Source organism: Mus musculus, chromosome X (genome assembly GCF_000001635.26).
Source record: "Mus musculus strain C57BL/6J chromosome X, GRCm38.p6 C57BL/6J".
Lineage (NCBI taxonomy): Eukaryota > Metazoa > Chordata > Mammalia > Rodentia > Muridae > Mus > Mus musculus.
The window spans coordinates 152,019,621-152,043,800 of record NC_000086.7 but is presented as its reverse complement, the minus strand read 5'-3'; the positions used below and the strand labels follow the sequence as shown (position 1 = coordinate 152,043,800).

Genomic DNA, 24,180 nt, shown 5'->3' with positions numbered 1-24,180 from the left:
CTTAAGAAAAAAAAATGAATTTTAAGAGATGAGATCTAGTTACCAGCCAGACAACCTATACTGATCTAATCTCTTGTTTTTATCAAATACTACATACATGAAATAACAAAAATACCCTATGGCTCACTCAACTAGTTGATGAGAACATATGTTGATCAAAAAATAATCAGACAACTCAGTTCCTCAAGGTTTTCAGGACCGGGCTTCTAACAGATTAAAGGCTGAAACATACTGATCTCTACATCATTTTTCTCTAACATCTATTAAAAGTACAAGGTAAGATCCAAGATGGCGGCCAGCAGGAGGCTGATGAAGGAGCTTGAAGAGATCCGCAAATGCCGCAAATGTGGAATGAAAAACTTCCGTAACATCCAGCTCATTTATTGACTTGGCAAGGGCTTATTGTTCCTGACAACCCTCCATATGATAAGGGAGCCTTCAGAATTGAAATCAACTTTCCAGCAGAGTATCCATTCAAACCACCCAAGATCACATTTAAAACAAAGATCTACCACCCTAACATCGATGAGAAGGGGCGGGTCTGTCTGACAGTCATTAGTGCTGAAAACTGGAAGCCAGCCACCAAGACTGACCAAGTAATCCAGTCCCTCATAGCACTGGTGAATGACCCCCAGCCTGAGCACCCACTCCGGGCTGACCTAGCTGAAGAATACTCTAAGGACCATAAAAAATTCTGTAAGAATGCTGAAGAGTTTACAAAGAAATATGGGGAAAAGCGACCTGTGGACTAAAATCTGCCATGAGTGATTCCAGCAAGTTTGAGCAGAGACCCCGAGCAGTGCATTTCAGACACCGCGCAAAGCAGGACTCTGGAAATTGACATGTGCCACCAACTGGCATCCGCTTGTGGCAGTTACTAACTTTCTACAGTTTTCTTAATCAAAAGTGGTCTAGATAACCTGTAAAGAAGGATTAAAAAATTCAGATGTTCTAAAAAAAAAATTACAAGGTTTCCTTTTTAAAGGTCCAAATTTTATTCAGTTTGCTAGTATTTCATTATTAAGTTTGTCTTGGCTTCTGGTTAGGCATTAAAGACACAATTTTTTTCCTCTTTTTTTTTTTTTTTTTTTGGAGACAGATCTCTCTACATAGTCCGGCTGTCTAGGAACTGCCTCTATAGACCAGGCTGGTTTTGAACTCACAGAGATCCTCCTGCCTCTGCCTAGGATCAAAGTCATGTTCCACATACCTAGTACAAACATTGATTTTTATATTAAAGTAATAACAGAATGTAAGCAGCTCTGGCTATCTTAGAAAATACTTTTTGCTTTAAACGAGATCTGTTACAAAAGTGTAAAGACCACTAAATTATATAAGTATTGAATGCAGCATAATTTTTCTAAATTCCTACTTTCCAAGGGCACTGCCTAGTCTCCACCTTGGAACTATAAATAATGTTGGTAATAAACATCAGTGTGTTTGCACAAGGCTTTGCCAGCACTCTGGATTACCTCTGCGGGTACTACTGAGTTAGAGGGCATAAACGCATTCTGAAGCTTTTTGATGGATGTTGGAATGTTATGTAAGAATACTGGTCTCCTGCACCATATGAGGTACTAAGAAATATTTTGTTTTTGTTTTTAATTTTTAAATAATGTGAGGCTGGAAAGATGACTCAGTGGTTAAGGGGGCGTACTGCTCTTAAGAAGACCCGAGTTCAATTCTCAGCATCCACATCAGGTGACTCAAAAAAACTATCTGTAACTCTAGCTCCAAGGGGATCCAAAATCTTTGACTTTTGAGGGCAGCAGCACACACATATATACCATACCCTGACACACATGCACATATAACCACAAAGGCACATAATGCAATGTAAAATAAAAGCTTTTTAGATAATGTAGGGCAAGAGAGATGGCTCAACAGTTAAGAGTGCATACTACTCTTGAAGAGGAGCCAAGTTTGATTCCCAGATCCCACTTGCTTATAATTCCAGCTCCAGGGTATCTGAGGCTTCTGACCTTCATGGGCACCTGCATTCATGTGCATATACCCAACACAGACTATTAATCAGAGCCCATCAACTCCCCACCAAAAACCAAAATTCCTCAAATCTTTAACTTAGAGAAAATTAAAGTAGACTCAATTGCTGCTTTCATCGGTATTTCTTTGATTCCTGGAAAAGCTAAGTTATTTATGTTTGTGAGCTACTTCAATCTTTTGAAATGTTCTGCGCCGCTTAACCACTTCTCCCCTATTAAGGTCTTAGTGGTTTTCCTTAAATAAAAACTGTATTAATGATGGGTACTATATTGGTGTGCATAATATCTATTCCAGCTTCCTCCTGTCTTTTACCTTTCTCCTTCCTTACCTTCTTAAGCTTTTCTATCTCATTTTCATCCTTTTTCACCGTCTGTTCCCACATGTGTACTTTATCCTGGTCCTCCTTCAACTGATTCTTTTCAAAATCCAATTGGATGCCCAAGCGAGTCTTCTGATTCTCAAATTCCAAGCTGCAGAACGAAAGGGGAAGTAGACTTAGTGCTCGGGACCTCTTGGTCACTGCTGAGTCTCAGTTAAATGGCCTCATCCACTCACATGGACACCAAAGTGTGCCCAAAAGCCTAAGACAGGCTTCTAAACATTGAAACTCCAGCACCTTCCCAATTTTCTAGGAGACATTTAAAAAAGCTCACCTGAAACCAGTTAGCCGTCTCTTCAAGCTTTATATACTTTATGCAGATTATCTCTATTTCTTTACTCAAAATTCCTATAACTAGGCATTAATATCCATATTTTACACAGGAAACTTATGGTAAGAGTTTAAAAAAAAAACTTTGCCCAAAGCCACACAGCTAATGGTAACAAATATCATATGAGACTGGAATCCAAGTCTAACACCAGAACCTAGGCTCTTTGTTATATATCATCACTGTAGTAGAGGCTAATATAACAAATATCCCAATTCTTCAACTTAGAAGTAGTGTAATTTCAGTTACATGTAGCTTTTCTTGAGTTAATATTATATATAAAGAAAGCATTCAGTACATGCTAGCTATCATCATCAATGCAAGGGATATTGGCTGTAGTCAGCTTATTTTTACCCAAGGGCTTCAGTTCTTTCTAGCATCTTAAGCTGTGCCCCAAGACTTTAGAAGCTCCTAAGGGGCAGAGATTTGGTGGTGTAAGAACATAAAGAAAACAATGAATTTCTGCTATTTTGCTATTGCCCTTTCCCTTACCTCTTCAGAAACTCAAAGTACATTAACAGCATATAGGAACTAGCAGCCAAGCAGAGCTAGCTTCCAACTGCTCCACCAATCCTCAATATACTGTGATAGATGCTGCCAGATGTCATGCTAGCAGCTTAAACTTATTAGTCACTATAATCCAAATGGAATGTAATTAACTCTACAATTTTGAGGTATATGTAATGTTTAGGCCAATCTAAGTATGACTCATAAAGCCCTCCCTCCATGATCCGGCCCCTGCTGACCTTTCCACCTCCCCTGCTTTCCTCCTGACCCTGTTTTTATGTTCCAGGCATTCAAAACTACTTAGTATTCAGAACAAGGCATACCCTGTCACACCTCTAAGCATGCTGTTCTTACTGGCTGGAACTCCTTTCTGTCCCTGCTTGGCTGGCTAAATCCCACTCATTCTTCAGATCTCTAATTCATTACTCCTTGTTGTTTTAATGCCTTTTCTGATAGTTCAGGGCAGATTCTAAGTTTCCTTCCTTTTTCAATTTCAGATGAGTTGCACTAGTCAATATGGCAGTTGATAACAGATGTGTCATTGCTCTCTATGCAAAACCCTTTCCTTATCTTCTTTATTCAACCCTACATTTCTATCCCATTATCTCCTCTTACTGTAAATATACTTCAAAGTGACACACATCCTGAGCTAGAGAGACAGCTCAGTGGTTAAAAGCTCTTTGCTCTTTCAGAGGACCTGGGTTCCCAGAACCCAAACCAAGTATCCCACAACCACCTCTAATGCCAGTTCCAGGGAAGCTGACAGTCTTCTGGCTTTTGTGAGCACTAGCACACACATGGCAATCTCCCCCCTCGACACACACTCAAAGAAATAAAGATAAGTCTTTAAAAATGTACATTCTTACAAAATGTCACTATCTTACATGAAACAGCTTATTCTGGAGAGATGTGGAGCAAGGGGGAATATTCCTCCATTGCTGAAGGGAGTGCAAACTTGTACAACTGCTATGGAAATCAATATGGCGGTTTCTCAGAGAATTGGAAATCAATTTACCTCAAGACCCAACTATACCACTCTTGAATATATACCCACCAAAGGATACTCCATCCTACCACAAAGACAACAGTTCACCTATGCTCATAGCAGCTTTATTCATAAATAGCCAGAAATTGGAAACAAACTCGATGTTTCTCAACCAAAGAATGGAAAAGAAAATGTGGTACATTTTACACAATGGAATACTGCTCAGTTGTTAAAAAAAAAATAATCATGAAATTTACAGGCAAATGGATGTAACTAGAAAAAATTATCCTGAATGAGATTACCCGACAAACATAGTATGTACTTACTTATAAGTGGGTATTAGCTGTTAAGTAAATGATAACCATGCTACAATCCACAGACCCAGAGAAGCTAAATAACAAGAAGAGCACAAAGAGGGAGGGGGGGATGCACAGATCTCCCAGGAAAAAGGTAATAGAATAGATTTTGCAGGTAGACTCGGGGTGAACCGGTGGGGATGGAGAGTACTGGAAGAGGGGACTGGAATTGGGGCACGTTCCAGGTGTGATGAGGAAACTTAGTACAATGGAAAACTTCCTGGAATCTATAAGGGTGACCCTAGTGAGACTCCTAGTAATGGGGGATACAGAGCCTGAACCAAGCAAGAGTTCCAGGGGTGGGACTAGGACATTAACCTAGCCACAAACCCTTTGAGCTACAATTTGTCCTGCCTGCAACATATCTTGGAGTAATGGTGGAGGAGAACTTGGGAGTGCCCAACCAATGACTGGCCCAACATGAGGCCCATACCTCCTGACACTGCCTGGAGCCAGGAAGGAACCACAGGCTGGATAACCCAGAGATCTAGGATAGAACACCAAACACGACTGGCAAAGAAATAAAAAGGTCAATGAGATGATTCCTAATGATATTCTGCTATACTCAGTGTACTGGCTAGTTTTGTGTCAACTTGACACAGCTGGAGTTATCACAGAGAAAGGAGCTTCAATTGAGAAAATGCCTCCATGAGATACAACTGTCAGGCATTTTCTCAATTAGTGATCAAGGGGGAAAGGCCCCTTGTGGGTGGGACCATCTATGGGCTGGTAGTCTTGGTTCTATAAGAGAGGAAGCTGAGCAAGCCAGGGGAAGCAAGCCAGTAAAGAACATCCCTCCATGGCTTCTGCATCAGCTCCTGCCCCCTGACCTGCTTGAGTTCCAGTCCTGACTTCCTTGGTGATGAACAGCAGTATGGAAGTGTAAGACGAATAAACCCTTTCCTCTCCAACTTGCATCTTGGTCATGATGTTTTGTCCAGGAATAGAAACCCTGACTAAGACACTCAGAGACCTGAGCTTATTAGCCCAATCATCATCAGAGAGGCTTCATCCAGCAATTGAAGGGAGCAGATGCAGAGACCCACAGCTCAGGGAACCCTAAGGAAGAGAGGAAGGAAGGGCTGTAGGAGCTAGAGGGCTCAAGGACACCATAAGTGCATGGCCCACAGGTTGACTGAGCAGCACTGGTACGTGCTCTCAGAGACTGAAGAGACAATCAAGGAGCCTGTAAGGGTCTGAGCTAACTAGGTCCTCTGCATATGTTATGGTTATGTGGCTTGATGTTCTTGTGGAACTCCTGATAATGTTAGTAGGGGATGTTTATTGTTCTTGGTAGGTGCTCTTCATTATGTTGAATAATTCACAAAGGTTATTTCATCTCATCTTCTTCATAATGCCACAAGATAGGCATCACTGTCTTATTTTATAAAAACTATTATTCAAGACTTCTCTGTTCTTTCAGGACCCTACAATAAGTTCCTATGGTTCTAAGAATTGGTTGCTGCCCTAGGACACACATGACTATCAAGGACGGCAGAGTGCAGGCATACATCCCATTATCTCATAAAGACACGCTCACTCACCGTTTCTTGGCAATTTCATTCTGCCGCTTCACCTTTTCTTCCTCAAATTCTCGGATGTTACGCACACCAATTTCCCGACAAAACTCTTCAAACACCTCATCTTCCACCTGAGGGAACAGTCAGGGAAGGCAGAGGTATTACTGGCTAAACTCCTACTTACAAATCTAGTCTTGTCCTGATACATATGTTGGCATGCCCACCCCCTACTAACCTGGTTCATCTTCTCCTTCAAGTCTTTCATTTCCCTCTCTCGGCTCTGTATGATTCTCTTGATATCATTAATGCGAGGCCCGAAGTTGGCTAGTTCACTCTCCAGCTTAGACTTTTCCTATAGTCAATAGGTTGAAAAATAAGACACCAGGCTTTGTGAAGAAAAAGAATTTTCTTGTCAGTACTAGCCCCATGGTCAGCAAACACTGAGAAAGCCTGACTTAGTACCAATGCCCAAGTCACATCTCCAAAAATCTCTTGTTAGAACTCTCATATTTTCCCCCGTTCCCAGTTCAGCCACCTTCAATCTATACGGATGGGTGTACGTACAGTAATAGTTATAGGTCCATTAATCCCTTATTGATAACCCCTGGGCCAAATAAGTTTTAGAAGTTGGACTGTTTTTCACAAGAAGGTAAGTCTAGGTATTATGTAACAATTCTAGTTTGAGTAAGCTGTAACAGTACACAACCTACAGACAGTGAAATGCCTGTAGATCATTGTGTGTGTGTGTGTGTGTGTGTGTTTTCCCTTGAGATGTGATCCCACTATACAGCTCAGGGCGGCCTTGAATGCTCCAATCTTCTCTCCAATGTCCTGGGACCACAGGTATAGGCCACTACACTGGCCCTGTTGTTCACTCTCAATTGACTTTTAGAAGTCCCAATATTTAGTGACTGAATGTGCTAATAACAGTCCCTAACATTTATTTAATGTCAACTGTTCTAAGAACTTTATAGGTATTAATTCATTCGATCTTTGCAATAGCCACACAAAATAGACAATACTTTCCATTTGTTAGATCAAGAAGATAAAACTGACAATAAGAAGTAAGTTGTTTAATGGAATAAACACAGGGGACAGAAGATCTAGACACCTCCACCCCGTCCCAGTGCCTGACTATACTCTGCTATGCTATCCTGAACGAAATGGAAGAAAAGTGGATAATTCCCCAGTCCCAGTGAAACCTAGGATGATATGGGAGGCCAGGCTGAAGGCCAGCCCCTACCTGGAGATTCAGGGCAAGATGCCTTGTCTTAGTCTGTTCTAGGTCACTCTGTGAGTACTTCAGCCGCATTTGAAGCCCGTGGGCCTGAGACTGCACTTGACGCAGTTCTGCCTCTTTCCGTTTTGCCTTCATCTGCTCCTAAAGAAGAAAAGAAAAAAGGACCATGTGCTAAGTGGCCAACCTGAGCTCAGGAACCCTACTCCTAAGGGTCAGGGTTACTTGTGCCTTACTTTCAGCTCCTCTGTCAAACGTTCTTTTTTTTCTTTCAGTTTGTCTACTGCTTTCTCATCCCAGCGCCGTGCTTTTGCCTTGAGATCACTGGCTCCACCAGAGATAACTCCTGACTTCTGGAACAGGGTGCCATCCAACGCCACTGTCTATACGCATCAGGGAGAGAAGAGAAGAAGGTGAACATAGGAATCTCCAATACTGAGTGTACTGGCTAGTTTTGTGTCAACTTGACACAGCTGGAGTTATCACAGAGAAAGGAGCTTCAGTTGAGGAAATGTCTCCATGAGATCCAACTGTAAGGCATTTTCTCAATTAGTGATCAAGGGGGAAAGGCCCCTTGTGGGTGGGACCATCTCTGGGCTGGTAGTCTTGGGTTCTATAAGAGAGCAGGTGAAGCAAGCCAGTAAAGAGCATCCCTCCATGGCCTCTGCATCAGCTCCTGCTCTCTGACCTGCTTGAGTTCCAGTCCTGACTTCCTTGGTGATGAACAGCAGTATGGAAGTGTAAGCCGAATAAACCCTTTCCTCCCCAACTTGCTTCTTGGTCATGATGTTTGTGCAGGAATAGAAACCCTGACTAAGACAAATTGGTACCAGCAGAGTGGGGTATTCCTGTGACAACCTGGCCATGTTTTGGGGAGGACTGTGGAAGGACTTTGGAACTTTGGGCTTGAAGATCCATTCATTGTTAAGAGCCCTGTCGGATGTTGTGTAGGAGCTTGGAAGATAATGTTGAGAACACTGCAGAAGATGGAGGTCTGGTTTGTGAAATTTCAGAGGGAAAATTAAAGACTCTTTTCAGGGCCATTGCTGTTTTGATTGTGAAGATTCTGTAGTTCTGGTTAGCTGGGGCTAAAGAATCAGCTGTGATTAACAAGATACCGGAACTACTAAAGCAAAAACTTTGCATTACTGGGACTATTGATGCTGGTTAGCTGGAGCTAAGAAATTAGCGGTGATTAAGAAGAGACCAGCATCATTGAGGTGACATCTTCTGGGAAGTGTTTTCTGAAAGCACAAAGAGGCTGTGTTCCAGAGATGGCCAAGGTTGTACTCCTGCTGCAGCGGGACTTGGTAATATGTAAGGGTCACCCAGGTGGTACTGGTTTTGAAGGCATGAAGGGGTCACGCAGAACAGCTGAGGCTCGGCACTGTGAGAGGCCATGGAAGGCCATTGGTGAAGGTGCAGCCTCAGTTGCAATTGAAGGCCCAGGACTGAAGGGGTCATGCAGTGTTTTGGAGATGCCAGTACCATGAGATGACCACCAAGAGCAGCAGCATCAGTGGAGTACAGTCATCTGGAGCCTAGAGGATGACGCGTGTGCTACAAAGGGCATGGCTGGAGAAGTGACCCAAGCCCTTGGAGGAGCCCAGAAGATCGTGAGTTGGATCCCAGACATTGGACAGTTAGAGATTGATTTTTGCTTTTGATTGTGACTGTGCCCTGATAGTTTCCCTCTTGAAGGAAGAAACAGTTTTAGTGGAGCGCACAGTTAAGACACTTTTAATTGTAAAAAAACTTTGGATTTTAAAGAGATTGAAAATTTAAGAATATGTAAAGACTGTGGGACTTTTAAAGTTATTTATAATGGGGATGAATAAGAATGTAAGGGTTGAGGCTTACTAGTGATGTGTTTGTGTGTCAAGTTGACAAGGGGTCAATTGTACTGGCTAGTTTTGTGTCAACTTGACACAGCTGGAGTTATCACAGAGAAAGGAGCTTCAGTTGAGGAAATGTCTCCATGAGATCCAACTGTAAGGCATTTTCTCAATTAGCGATCAAGGGGGAAAGGCCCCTTGTGGGTGGGACCATCCCTGGGCTGGTAGTCTTGGGTTCTATAAGAGAGCAGGTGAAGCAAACCAGTAAAGAGCACCCTCCATGGCTCTGCATCAGCTCCTGCTTCCTGACCTGCTTGAGTTCCAGTCCTGACTTCCTTGGTGATGAACAGCAGTATGGAAGTGTAAGCCGAATAAACCCTTTCCTCCCCAACTTGCTTCTTGGTCATGATGTTTGTGCAGGAATAGAAACCCTGACTAAGACACTGAGCCTGTCCAACTCCAACCTGAGAAAGGGGGGGAGGGTGCATACCTTGTGGCGTTGGTGACCTCCAAAGGCAATGCGTCGAGCATCCTCCACATTATCACAAACAAGGGCATTGCCACAAGCATACTGCAGAGCTTTTTTAATGTGAGGTGGTTCATAACGAATTACATCAATCACTAGCTTGGCCCCCTTCAGCTCCCGGAGTTTCTCATCAGTAGGTTTCACCTGTGTGAAGAATCTTATGAAGCAACAGAATACATAAAGCCAAGGTGAGGGGCCCATAACACTGCCTTGACCCCAAACCCCTTCACAAGCCTTACCTCCAGGTAGTCAAGAGGCAAGAAGGTCTCAGGCTCTCCACGTTGCTCCTTGATATACTGAATACAGTCCCGACCTGTCTTCTCTGAGTCTACAATAATAGCATCCATGTTCTTCCCTAAAACCTTGGTCACAGCAATCTGATACTTCTTTTGTGTAGGCTGGCAGAGGTCAATGAGGCGGCCATACTGAATATAAAGGAAGAAGGGAAACTGAAGCACAAGGCTTAGGAATCCCAATTACTAGCTTACAAAGAAGGGCAAGATAAAAATCTGTATAAGCTACCATGAATACACTCATTGCTGCTTGTTGGTGCAGTCAGTCCTCTACTTTTGTACTATATGATACCACTAAGATAGGAAGGGGAACAGCCCGAGGGGAGGGACTTGTTAGACTTGTATGGCTACAAGCAATTTAGACTAGTACAGCAGTCAATTCTAATGCTCCTTCCAAAGATAGAAGTTTGGCTAAGAGGAAGATTAAGGACTGAATAAACATGTTAAAAGATGGAAGACCCAATTAGCACCTCAGAACCGAGTAAGAAATCACATTGCCTCTATGTTCACTTATATCAGAAGCTTAAAAAGTGAAGCTATATGTTTCCTAAGACAGACTATTGCTTTTGGAATCAGACAAGATTAACTAAAAAGCCACAAGACTTAACAGCCTCCCCCAGAAAACATTCTTGAATACGATACACTAATTTTTCTGTTTTTGAAACATGGTCTCATTATTTAGCTGGGACTAACCTAGATCTCCCTGGTTACCCCAGGTTGACTTCAAACTCATGATATTCCTGCCTGTGCCTTCCAACTGCTGATATTAAAGGCATGCACCAAAGAACCTAGCTTTAGAATGGTAACTCATTAACTTATAGCTAAATGAGATTATAGAAACACACCAGTATCTTCTGACTTACAGTTATTTTGATGTAAAAGATTTATGTTCAAAGACGAAAGGGGGGGACTATGAAATTACAAAACATACATTTAGCTTGACTATGATTTCTGATACAGTTTCAAAAACTAAAATCATAATGAGTTGACCGATCAGTGACTACTCCTAGGTAACTTTCACGAGAGCTAGTCATTATAGAGACCAAGGCAGGATTAGAGGATTGGGCCTTCTAGTCCCCTGTCCCACACCTAAAAAGAAATGATGACTAAAAGCTGAGTTCATCAGCAATAGGCAATGACTTAATCTATCATGCCTATAAAATAAACCCTCCATAAAAACTCAAAAGCTCAGGACTGAGAAATGAAATCAGCTGTTAAAGAGTACTTGCTGCTCTTGCAGAGGACCTGAGCTCAGTTCAAAGCATTCTCGTCAGGTGGCTCACAACCACATATAACTCCTGCTCCAAAGGATCTTCACTCACAAATATATACTCACAAACAGAAACACACACACACACACACACACACACACACACCCCTACAATTAAAATAAGTCTAAATAGATAACAAAACCAACCAGAAACCTTGAAAGTTCTGTGTTCATGTAGAGCATGGTCATCTAAATCTTTATTCTTGGGACTCAGGAAGCAGAGGCAGGCAGATCTTTGTGAGTTCAAAGACAGCTTGCTCTACATAGTGAGTTCTAGGCCAGCCAGGAGACTTTAGTCTAGGGACCTTGTCTCTGAAAGGAAGGAGGGGAGGGGAGGGGAGGGTGGGAAAGAGGAAGGGAAGGGTGGGAAAGGGGAAGGGAAGGGTGGGAAAGGGGAAGGGAAGGGTGGGAAAGGGGAAGGGAAGGGTGGGAAAGAGGAAGGGAAGGGTGGGAAAGGGGAAGGGGAAGGGAAGGGTGGGAAAGAGGGAGGGAGGAAGAGAAGGAGGGGCAAGGGAGGGAGGGAAGAAGGAAGGAAGGAAGGAAGGAAGTGTTCTGTGTTGAGGGTGCTTCTAGATAATTCAAGAGGAGGCTCAGTAAGTAAGGGCACTTACATTCCTAGAACAAACACTGTAGAAGGAGAGAACTGACTTCTGCAAGTTTTCCTCTGATCTTTACACATGTGCTGTGAGGGACAGACAGACAGATGTGTGTACACACACATACATCTGGTATTAGAAATGAAATGCTGTATTTATTGGCTGTGTGAGAGTAGAAGGAACACTTTGGTTTTATCCCATCTCACAGAGCAGACCTCATACTATATAGGAAAACCCTACTCTTGCTCCAAAGCCAGTGACAGCTTCAGGCAGTCACATCTGAATCTATTATCATTTTTCAAAATGTCTTTAATTATTTCATAGACCATTACCTAGCAAGCACTGACAGATATCTTAAATACATTATCTCAAATTCTGACAAGCACCCAATAAAGTAGGTAACTTTTACTAGATTCCTTATTCCAGCCCTAGAATCAAGCATAGCTTCTCAAGAGCGATGAGATAAGAGTAATCACTTCAGCTGGGCGGTGGTGGCACACGCCTCTGATCCAGCACTCAGGAGGCAGGTGGATTTCTATGTGTTTCAGACCAGCCTGGTCTCCAGATTAAGTTCCAAGGCAACATAGCTCCAGAGCTACATAGAGGAACCCTTAGGGGGTTAAAAAGTACATACTGAGTGTAACTTGTAAGTATTTCCACTTCCCTAATAGTACTTACAGGCATGATGAGTGTGTATGTGATGTATAGAACCAAACTAAGTTAAACTCAGAAACAAAATAGTACAGAAGGATAACACCTGGGAACTCAGAATTAGGTGCAGAAGTCAAAAGTTCTGATAAAGCCCAGGGTCCCCTAACAACCAATGGAATTCATAGAAAACTACAGAAAGCTACTTTTTTGAAGAGCAATTACTAGTCTACCTATCCTCTTCCCAAAACCTTCTTTGTTGTCCCCATCCCCCAAAGAGGAATGGATATAGCAAGACAAACGCATCAGAAAGATGTAATTGTAATTAAAAGAGCACATGACAGCCATGGAGATGGCTCAGTGAGTAAAGTTGTCACCATGTAGGAGTTAAGACTTAGATGTGAATCCCTAGAACCGATACAATCCATGGACATGGTAGCACACATTGTCTGCAATCCAACTAGTTCCTATGGGGAGATGGGAAGTGGAGGCAGAAAAATCTCAGGAAGCTTGTGGGCCACCCACCCTGGTATACATAGCAGAAGAAAACATGAGGGTCTGGAGAGATTTCTCAGCTGTTAAGAGCACTCCCACTTACCCACATGGTGGCTCACAACCACCCATAACTCTAGTTCCAGGAGATCTGATGATTTCTGAACTCCACAAGCACCAGGCATGCATGTGGTACACATACATACATGAAGAAAAAAGTCAAAAACCAACACAGGACTCTTGTCTCAAATAAGCTTGATAACAAGGACTCACACCTCAGGTTCTCCAAGCCCCATTCTTGATGTGGTACATGTCCTTACAAATACACACATACACAGTTTTTACAATTATGTGTAAGAGTGTCTGCATGTGTGTATGTGCCATGCCCTCAAAGGCTGGGGGCACTGGATCCCTTGGAGCTGTAGTTATAGGCAGCTGTAAACCAACTGTTACATTAAGTCCTCTGAAAGGGCAAGTGCTCTTAATCATTGAGGCATCATCTCTCTAGCTCCCAGTAAATAGAAAATTTAAACTGAAAACAAAACCAGGACATGAACAGTTCTCTCATATGCTTTTCTTTTCTTTTTATCATTTATTTATTTTTTATTTTATATGTATGTGTGTTTTGTCTACATGTATACCCATGTGTGATTTGTCTCCTCACAGGCCAGAAGAGGGTACCAGATCCCCTGAAACTGAAGTCACAGACATTGTGAGTCAAGATGTGGGTGTTGGGAACCAAACTCAGGCCCTAAAGAAGAGTAGACAGTGCTCTTAACTCTGAGCCATCTCTCCAGCCCAAGCTATGTCTGTTTGGGCAGGATAATCTAGTTGAGTTTCCATTTTCCCTGATATAAGTGTAGGAATAGCTACCCTGTCTTCACAGAGTGTTCTATAGCAATCTCTTCCCAACTGGCAGAAGGGAGGAGAATGCTCCTGAGACTCAGGAGGTAGGCACTTTAGTTTCATGTCTGGGAAAGTGGAAACTTGGAAGTTTCTAGAAGATGTTCCTCAGCTTTATAGGAGTAAACACCTACTGGAGGAGGAGTCTCTGACAGACAGCTAGAGAAATAGGAGATTCTTAGCCACTGAGCTGACTGAGAACTGCCAAGAGCTCCAGCGCTGCTGCTTCTGTGAGCTGTCATCCACCATAGGGTGGGCTTTTTGGTGATACATCTACGTTTTAAAAGTCGTTCCTGCTCTTAAGTAATCTCTCACTCATACTCTTGTTAGTAATGCCAGGAAAAACTCATCGGTTCACTATACTGGACTTTGTTGCAACCATTACTTAGGACTATTGTACGTTCCCTTTCTCAGGTGAGTAGGTGTGTATCATGTCTCTGCATAGGAAATCTACCACAGAACACAGAAGGTTGACAGTGAGTCTGAATACATACTCAGAAATCTGAGTCCCCTCCAGTCTTACCACAGAGCCAGGGTAGAGACGCTTGATGCTTTCCATTATTTCTGCCTTTCGCTGCTGGCGGCTACTCTCCTGTCGGTCAATTCGTGCATCCCCTAATTGCTCCATCACCTGGTTCAGCTCCTTATTGATCTCATCAATACGACGCTTGGCCATCTCTACTTCTTCCGTCAGTTCTCCCTCTAGCTTCTTCTGCTCCTCTAGAGACTGCCTACAAAGTAAAGAAGCACAGGAGTTAACCTGCCTGGTAAGATAAGACTTGTGACTAAAGGGCTCTGGTAGACCCGCCTAAAGAGGGGCAGGATGAGCATGGAAGAACGTGGAGGGTAAAGAGAGGATTGCAGAGCCACATACTTGCTAGTGGTAATATATTCTTCTAGCTTCTCAATCCGTTTCTGATTCTCTTCAATCTCCCGCAGTTTTTGCTTGATCTTGGCCTGGATAATAAATGCATACCACTATTAGAGGCTGAACCAGTTAACCCAAGTTCATGTGGTCTCGACTTACACCGCTATTGACCCCACTTACCCAAAATTCCAACAGTCCAACAGAATCTGTCATGATCTAATACAGGAGGCCTACTACAAGGCGAAACAAAGTCCAGTCTACTGCTACATTAGGGCTTCTAAGGGCTCCAAAATCTCTCAGGAGTACTGTACCCAGGCCAGGGTTCCTCAGCAATCTAAAGCTCAAACCCAAGCAAAGTAAAGCTTCACAGACGTCTCTGACCTTGCTGTCTCATCTGTAAGCTGTAGTAAGTACTTAGTCTAGGGTACACATTAATAGTAGTAGGAGAATGGCAGTGAGTGAAGTATACTTGGCAACAGTGTGAGCTTTAGAGACAGACTGCCCAGGTTCATCCTAAACCTGCAGCTGAGTAATTATGGGATTGCTGTTATTATTAAGCTCCAGCTTACTTCACCACTGGAATAGTTTCCTCGTTTTGAAAGTGAGGATAATAGTAACCATCCCTTAAAGGTAATCATAGATGAACTTAAATAAGTGAATATATGTTAAGCATAGTGTTTAGCACACGGTAGCTGCCTGATACATACAAATTTCTGTTGTTATTAAGGCTATCATTATTACCTTATTTAGGGATTATCACCCCTGATTGTTTTGTTGTGGTTGATGCTGGGAATTGAATTCAGGGTAAATATGCTAAGCACACACTGCTGCTGAGCTACACTCCCACACGTCATCCTTCAATTTTTGCCTACCTCTGTTTCTACTTTCTTCCGCTCTTCCAGATCTAGACGGTCCTGGTCAGCTTTCTGGTCTCGATTGAACTTCTCCAGCTCCTGAGCCAAAGTAGCTGCTCTCTTGCTGGCTTCTTCTTTCAATCGGTGGTATTTCTTTACCTGTGTTAAGACAGGAAAAGAGGACAGGTCACTAAGTCAGCCGATGTTAAGTCACCAATCTCTTTGCCAGGACCCTTTCAAGACTTACCTGGTTCTCCTCCAGGGTCAAGTCTCTGCCCTGACTCTGACTCTCTTCCTCCATCCGTTCTTCAAACTCCTGTCGGGCCTTCTCCACTGACAGCATCTCCTTCTCCAGCTCATCCATGTCACCTTTACGTTTCTTATAATGTTTCTGAGCATTTTGAAGAGACTTCTTGGCTGCTTCGAGCTTCTTGATTTTGTGGGATGTATTCTCTTTTGCTTTGATGTACTGAGGCCTCTTCTGATTCAATTCCGAGTCCTTTTCCCTTTTGCCAAGGAGAAAGGAAACCAGTTAGTCCTGCAGAACGCAGGGATCCTGGGCTTTTTACCCTAAAAGAGAGACCTATGTATTCCTAGCCAACCTCATGGAAACACCTTAAAGAACAAGGGCCTGATGCCCTATAGTTCCTCAAAAACAAGCAAAAGACCCCAAAACAACAAAAAACAGAGAGGGGTACAGTCCAAGTACTTGTTGGAATCTACAGCAGCAGCCTCACATTTTAGTCACTCCAAAAGACAAAATTATCACCCCCTTTTCAACCCTCACAACTCTTTGGGGTTCTTCATGGCAACAGATTCCACTGCATCCTGATAAAAGTCAAAACACTATCCCATAATGTTGAAAGCAAACCCTACAACAGGTCTCTCATTAAAAACTCCCCCCAATGAGTTACCTTCTTCTGATATTCAAATTCCTGTCCTTTAAGCTTAAGAGAAACAGTGCTTCTCTTCTAGGATAGACCTCTTGGTCACCCAATAGCTGAACTTGCTAAATTGTCAACTATGAGCCCAGATCTTTTTTTGTTCATTTATTTGTATCACACATGCACTGGCATGTGCGTACACACACACACACACACACACACACAACTAGTTAGTGCATGCAGAAATTGGAGGACAACTTGTGGGACTCAGCTCTCTCTTTCCACCATATTGGATCCTAGTAATTTAACTCAAGTCACTAGACTTGGTCTCAAGCACTTTTACCAGATGAGCTATGTCAAGGCTGAGTTACCTTACTGCCCCAAGCTTGAATAGTCTACAGTATTAATTGAAAGTCAAGAAATGTGCCTGGTCAAGGGGAAGATAAATTAGTACAATAGTAGACTTTAGGCTCAGAGGATCCCAAGAGAAGAGCAACAGCTGCTTATAGTTTTAAACAAGTTACAGGTCTGGGCATGCCTCTTACTTGATCTCCTTCTCAATCTGCTGCTGTTCCCGCATCATTTTTCCCAGCTCTTTCTTCTTCTCCTTCAGCTCATCCTCTACCTTGTCCATCCGCTTCTTGTCCTTCTCAATTTCCTTGTTCTTCGAGGCCAGTTCCTTGTTGAGCTTCTCAATCTCCACTTCGTTGTGGTAGAGTTTAAAGAGCTGCAACTGTACCTGTGCTCGTACTACCTCATCCTTCAGGCGCTGATAGCGGTCCGCCTAAGCAAACAAGAGTGGGGACAGGGTGTATCAGTAAGGCACTGCCTTTATCTTGGTCCCTCAGATCTAAGGGGCAGCCAGGCCACCAACCTCTTCCTTTTCTTGTTTGGCCTCCTTTCGTTCAGCTGCAATATTTTTCTTGCGATGATAATTAAACTGTGTGTCTTCTTCAGCCTTCACCATTTCTTTCTTTCGCTTGTCATACTCCTGTGCAAGTTCCCCAGAGCGACTAATTTCTTCAAACAGAGCTGTCCTCTCCTTGGGGTTCTTCATGGCAATAGACTCCACTGCACCCTGATAAAAGGTCAAAACACTGCCCCATTTAGCCGTCTACTAGCTCAATTCACCCTGCCCACTTCCAAAGTTTACAGATCCTCCTTTCCTCAACTAGTGCCACATTTCAAGGGGTTTTTGTGGGCAGGAAAGAGTTTAAGTACAGAGAACTGAAAGTCAGTATGTACTCCACCACTGAATTGCATTCTCTTCTCTTCCTTTACTTTTCTGATTTTCAGAGAATCTTGATAAGTTGTCTACCCATGGCTTGAACTTCCTCTGTAGCCCAAGCAAACTTTGAACTTACAATCTTCTTGCTTTAGTTGGGGTATGGGCCCCTGCTACCAGGTCAGCCATATTGGGCTTTAGTGGCACATTTTCTGTCTCTGAGCACAAAGAGACGAACACAAAGGTAACAATGGTATATTGTGTACAATCACTAAAGCAGCCCAGAAAATTCAAGTATGAGATGCAAGAAACAGGTAGGGAGTTCTATTTGGGAAGGTTTTATACAGGTACAGCTGACTTTGGAATATATGGGAAAACTAAACAAGAAAAAAGGACAACAGACTGGGGATAGCATATGAGAGGCACTGGGTTTAATCCCTACCACCTCAAGTGTGTGTGTGAGAGAGTGAGGTGGGGGGGAGATGCGTAAAACAAAGACAGAAATGGTCATTTGACAATTCCACAAGTGGGAAACGAACAAGCAAAGGCCTGCATGCCAAAGACAGCAAATGAATCTGAGAACTACAGGCGGTAGTTTAATTGGACTAGAGTAGGAAACTGAGGAACAGACGACTGGCAGACAAAGCTACTAAGGCAGGAAAGAATTGAACATAGTGTTTTATGAACAATAGGCTTGCAAATTTGCTTGTTCATTCTAAGTCAACTGTTTTCAAACTTCAGGTAGCATCACAATAGCCTTAAGAGCTTGCTATAACACAAACTGTACCCCACCACAGAGTCTCTTCAGCTCATAATCTGGAATGGGGCCCAAGAATGCACATTTAGAACATATCCTCATATGGTGTTAATACTGCTGGTCTAGCAACAACAATTTAAGAACAATCATCCTTAGACAAGAAGGAACCACTGAACTGCTTTATGAAAAGACAGGAAAAAAAAAAGACTTCTGTCTTTATTAGACTAACCCAGCTGAGGGGAGAAATAGGAAGGGGTCAGAATGGAACTGGGAAGCCCACTAAAGCATGTGCTACACATTAGTCTAAGGAAGACACATTAACTTGGAGATAAGCAGCTCTAGTTGGGACAGGCAACATCAACAAACAGCAAATAGCCAATAATGATTTTTAAACACTCAAGGGGGCTGAATAGGTGGCTCAACAGTTAAGAGCACCACAGTCATCTATTGGATGGAACACAGGGCCCCCAATGGAGGAGCTAGAGAAAGCACCCAAGGAGCTGAAGGGGTCTGCAACCCTATAGGTGGAACAACAATATGAGCTAACCAGTACCCCCAGAGCTCGTGTCTCTAGCTGCATATGTAGCAGAGGATGGCCTGGTCGGCCATCATTGGGAAGAGAGGCCCCTTGGTCTTGCAAACTTCATATGCCTCAGTACAGGGGAACGCCAGGGCCAAGAAGTGGGAGTGGGTGGGTAGGGGAGTGGGTGGGGGTAATGGGGGACTTTTGGGATAGCATTTGAAATGTAAATGAAGAAAATATCTAATTAAAAAAAACTAAAAAAAAAAAGACAACAACCAGTTAAGAGCACTAGCAGCTCTTTGTTCCAGAGGATCCAGGTTCAATTCCCACCACCCACATGGTAGTTCACAACTCTAGTCCCAGAGGACCCAACATCCTTTTCTGGCTTCCATAGATATCGCATGCCCTGGTGCACACACATATATACAAGTAAAACACTCATAACCATAAAATCATTTTTTCAAAATGCCCACAGTCTGGGCATGGTGGCACATGCCTTTAATTCCTGGACTCAGGAGGCAGAAGCAGGCACATCTGGCTAGCCAGGACTACACAGTGAAATCCTGTCTTTAAAAAAAGTCCACAGACGATAACCTACTTCTTCTATCCTATTACTAAATTAATATAGTTTGCAATGCCCTTCTAAATATTTCTCCATATTACCACAGATAAGTACAAGTTTCATATCTCATTGAAGAAACGTCTTTTTGTCTTCCAGCAGAAAGAAAACAGATCAACAAAATCTGTCAAAATGCAGGAAAAAAGTAAGAATGCCTAGCCCCAAATGCATCATCTATAACACAGCCCCTAAATCATGACTCAGGCAACATCTCAGGAGAGAGGACAGAAAGATTACTGGAGCCGGAAGGCAGGATGACTGCTGTATGATAGTTTCTTCTGGCCTGGACAAAGATGGTGTTCCCAAGAATTCTCAATAATATGGCTCTCAGCACAAGATATGTGAAGACTACACCAATGAACATACCAATATGGATGGAGGAAACTTTCAAAAGGTCACTGATGGTTGCTAAGAGAGGGTGAACCATTTGCTCCCCACCCCTCACGAAGACCTCAGCTCTAAACACATACAAATAAGGCCCAATACAAAACTGGACTCAACAGAGGTGTGTGAGTAAACAAACAAAACAAATATGGGGCCTGTAGAGATGGCTCAATGGTTAAAAGTACTTGCTGCTCTTGCAGAGGACTCTGACTTAATTCCCACCACTTAAATGGTAGCTGACAACCATCTGTAACTCCAGTTTCAGGGGGTCTGATGCTGCCTTCTGGCCTGGCATCAGACACACATGTGATGCCCATACATACATACATAGAAGCAAAACACTCAGATATATAAAATAAAAATCTTGAAAATAATACAGAAGAGATCATATATCCTGATCTCTTCCTGAGGAGGTGGTAAGGGAGATATAGGAATTGAAGTGGGGAGAGGGACTGTGGAAATGATGCAAATAGTGTATAAAAATAAAAATGAAAGTAATTTGCTGAGCATGGCAGTACATACCTTTAATCCTATCACCCAGGAAGCAGAGGCAGGTAGACGTTTCTGAGTTCAAGGCTAGCCTAAGCTACATATAAGTTCCAGGGCAGCCAGGGACTACACAGTGAGATCGTCTTTAAAAAAATTATATATCTCACCTGGAAGACGAGGAAGTTACGAGCTTTGATGAGAATGCCCAACTTCTCTAACTCTTCACTGTATTCATGTAGCTGGACAACTTTGTTGTTGATCTTGTACTCAGAAGAGCCCCCTACAAGGCAACAAATGAGTCAACAAGGATCAGGTATTCCTCCTATCCTGACAACTAGTCTATCTGCTTCATTGGACCCAGGGAGCCTTCTGAGCCTCACTCACCTACAATGACTCGGGCAAAGGTACGGTCCTCAGCACCCTCCTCCGAGTAGACCATGCTGACAAAGGCTCGGTTGGCAGCCGGCTTGCCCACAGGTGCTCCATGTATCAGGTCCCGCAGGGTCTTTACCCTCAGGTTGCTGGTCTTTTCACCAAGCACAAAGCTGATGGCATCCATGAGATTTGACTTACCTAAGGGAGAAGGAGTCAAAGCAGAAGAGGGAACATTGGGAAGAAGGGAAGAGGAAAATAAATAAAGGGCATATTGAGAGTAGAAACATGGTCTAATCACTTAGAGCTTGGACTAATATAATACAAGAGAGAAAATAAAATCTGTTGTCAGAAGATTGGGTCAGTGGCTTAGGAAAAATAGTTCCTTTGCAGTTATCACTTATAGTAACCATAAACTAAAACCCCATATAAAGAAACAGGTATTCATTGAATGGATTCTTCTACAACCTTTACTATGATAACACTGACAAATATTATTTTTACCCTGTAAACTAAAAAAAAAAATAAAAGCAGGCTGGACAGAGAAGGAAATTAGTTGCTTTTTTAAGTAACTGTAAACTTTTAGTATTCCAAGACAGAAGAGCCTAGAATTTTTTTGCACAAAAATGTGAATACCTTTAACACTATTAAAACAGTACACTTAAAACAGTTAGGTTGGGGCTGGTGAGATGGCTCAGTGGGTAAGAGCACCCGACTGCTCTTCCGAAGGTCCAGAGTTCAAATCCCAGCAACCACATGGTGGCTCACAACCATCCGCAACAACATCTGACTCCCTCTTCTGGAGTGTCTGAAGACAGCTACAGTGTACTTACATATATTAATAAAATAAGTCTTTAAAAAAAAAAAAAAAAAAAAAACAGTTAGGTTGGTAAACACAATGCCTTTAAAAGGGCATGTTCCTTATAATATAATATGAAGCATACAACATTGGCTATGAAATATCTTGCCAAAAAAAAAATTTAACCTGAATCTAAGTAAGCCATTAGAACCACACTTCAATTTCTAGGAAATATATAGCAACTAAACCAACCTGGTAAACAATACAAGGAAATTGTAAGATAAAAATAAACTGTGGAGCTGAGTATAGTGGTAAAACACTTCAAAAGGCTGGAAAGACGATATGGAAACCAGTGTGGTAGCATGCTCCTAACTTTAACACAGCACTCAGGAAACTGAAACAGGAGGATTAAGAGTTTAAGATTGGAACTGGGAGAGATAGCTCAATGGTTAAGAGTACTAGCTGCTCTTCAGAGTACCAGGTTTGGTTCTAGTACCTACATGATAGCAGACACCTGTCTGAAACTCCAGTTTCAAGGAATAAGACATCCTCTTCAGGCCTCCAACAGCACCAGGCAAACACATGGTGCACAGACATACATGCAGGCAAGACACATACACATTAAATTTTTCTTTAAAGAGTTCAAGGCCACCCTTAGCTTTACAATGAGCCAAAATAAAACAAGACTGTGAAATGTTCTATAATACAAATGGCCTGCTCTTTTAAACAAACAAACAAACAAACAAACAAACAAACCCTCACTATCTGTACCAGGAATTTAGCTAAGAGGTAGAACTTCAGAAGCACACACAAGGCCTCAGGTCCCATCACCATTGCTAAATAAAGGCAATGTTTTAAATGAATGTAGAACAGTACTGAGATATATGCAAATAGAACATGGATGTTATTATTACAGGTTATTTATTTTTAGAAGGAAAACATCCACATAGTCCAGACTGGCTTCCCATTCACAAGCATCTTGCCTCCAATTGCTAGAATTACAAGTGTGTGACACACCACCCAAGTTGAGAACATAACTCTGATTGGACTCCTGTCCCCCAGCCCCCACCAAGAAACATGGACATTTTGCAAAGCAATTAGGGAAACTTGATTATATATTAGATAAACTGAGCAAGTATATAGAAACTTGAAAAAAAAAACAAGCTAAATGATGACAAGAGAAAATTAATAGTGGTAAGATGGAATGATTTTATATGAATGCTGAAGCACTTAAAGGTGAAATGTCTGATTTTCAAATGGTTAAACACACACATGAAAGAGAGAGATGGATGGACAGACAGACTGACTGACTGACTGACTGGCTATACTAGAGCTCAGATAATACAAAACTTGGGGAGAAGCAAAAGAATAAGAAAACCTATGAACAGGCTGGTGAGATAGCTCTGCAGATTAAGGTACTTGCTACCAAGCCTGATAACCTGAGTGTGATTCCTAGGATCCACATAGAAGAAGGGGAGAACTCATTCCTGCCAAGTTGTTCTCTGACCTCCATGCATGCACTAAGCTTGTCATACAAGCATGAATACCTGAGTTTGGACTTAGTGCCACTTAAAAGCTAGATGTGGTGGTGCATTGGGGAAGTGGGGACAGGAGGATGCTTGGGGCTTGCTGGCTAGCCACTATAGCCCAGTTGGAGAACTTTAAGCCGGTAAGACATACTATCTCAAAAAATAAGCTGGAGCTGCCAGACTGATGGTGCACACCTTTGGTCCTAGCACTTAAGAGGCAGAGGCAGGCAGAACTCTGAGTTCGAGGCCATCCTGGTCTACAGAGTGAGTTCCAAGACAGCCAGGGCTACATTAAAAAAAAAAACAAAAACAAAAAAAACACTGTCTTGAAATAAACAAATAAATAAGGTAGAGTTATAAAAACAAAAGCAAACAAAAAACACCTAACACCAACTTCTGACACACACACACACACACAGAGTAATTTTTAAAATAATTAAAAAGTGGAAACTTAGTATACTCCTGAGTCACATACTTGGAAAACTTTTTGTACTTTTTGAAGTCACTTGGTCCACTCACTTGATCAAACAAGGAGGAAAAGAAATTTAACAAGTACCTGGCGTGGTAGCGCACGCCTTTAATCCCAGCACTCAGGAGGCAGAGGCAGGCAGTTTTCTGAGTTCGAGGCCAGCCTGGTCTACAAAGTGAGTTCGAGGACAGCCAGGGCTACAGAGAAATCCTGTCTCAAAAAACCAAAGCCCCGCACCACCAAAAAAAAAAAAAAAAAAAGAAATTTAACAAGAAAACAAGCTTGAGTAACAAAACCAATACTAAGTTTTTTATTTTTTTCTGCTATGCAGCTCTGGTCCTCATTATGCTGTCCAGGTTGGCCTGGAATTCATAGCAATCTTCTTCCATCAGCCACACTAGTACTGAGATTATAGGTGCCATCACAACTAGCAAGTACCAATTCTCAAACTTTTAACATTTGTTATCAAGATTATACCACTGGCATACTATTTTTAATATAGGCAGCTTCTTTGTGTGTATATGCAGGC

The 24,180-nt window shown here is 42.4% G+C and overlaps 1 protein-coding gene and 1 pseudogene across 2 annotated transcripts in view; one reads left to right on the top strand and one right to left on the bottom strand.

Annotated features, from left to right (window-relative positions):
- Smc1a (structural maintenance of chromosomes 1A) overlaps positions 1 to 24,180 on the bottom strand; it is a 45,546-nt gene that overhangs the window by 18,173 nt on the left and 3,193 nt on the right. The window contains exons 2-16 of one of the 2 annotated variants that reach the window (NM_019710.2): positions 20,867 to 21,055; positions 20,650 to 20,762; positions 17,360 to 17,563; positions 17,031 to 17,269; positions 15,849 to 16,107; positions 15,620 to 15,760; positions 14,754 to 14,836; positions 14,403 to 14,610; positions 9,917 to 10,102; positions 9,642 to 9,821; positions 7,553 to 7,699; positions 7,323 to 7,460; positions 6,315 to 6,431; positions 6,104 to 6,210; positions 2,333 to 2,474 (exon numbers count right to left, since the gene is read on the bottom strand). In NM_019710.2, the coding sequence (NP_062684.2) occupies positions 2,333 to 2,474; positions 6,104 to 6,210; positions 6,315 to 6,431; positions 7,323 to 7,460; positions 7,553 to 7,699; positions 9,642 to 9,821; positions 9,917 to 10,102; positions 14,403 to 14,610; positions 14,754 to 14,836; positions 15,620 to 15,760; positions 15,849 to 16,107; positions 17,031 to 17,269; positions 17,360 to 17,563; positions 20,650 to 20,762; positions 20,867 to 21,055 (2,453 nt within the window). The remainder of the gene's footprint in view (positions 1 to 2,332; positions 2,475 to 6,103; positions 6,211 to 6,314; positions 6,432 to 7,322; positions 7,461 to 7,552; positions 7,700 to 9,641; positions 9,822 to 9,916; positions 10,103 to 14,402; positions 14,611 to 14,753; positions 14,837 to 15,619; positions 15,761 to 15,848; positions 16,108 to 17,030; positions 17,270 to 17,359; positions 17,564 to 20,649; positions 20,763 to 20,866; positions 21,056 to 24,180) is intronic. The other variant, XM_006528840.3, reaches the window with a different exon arrangement.
- Positions 289 to 796, top strand: Gm15267 (annotated as a pseudogene).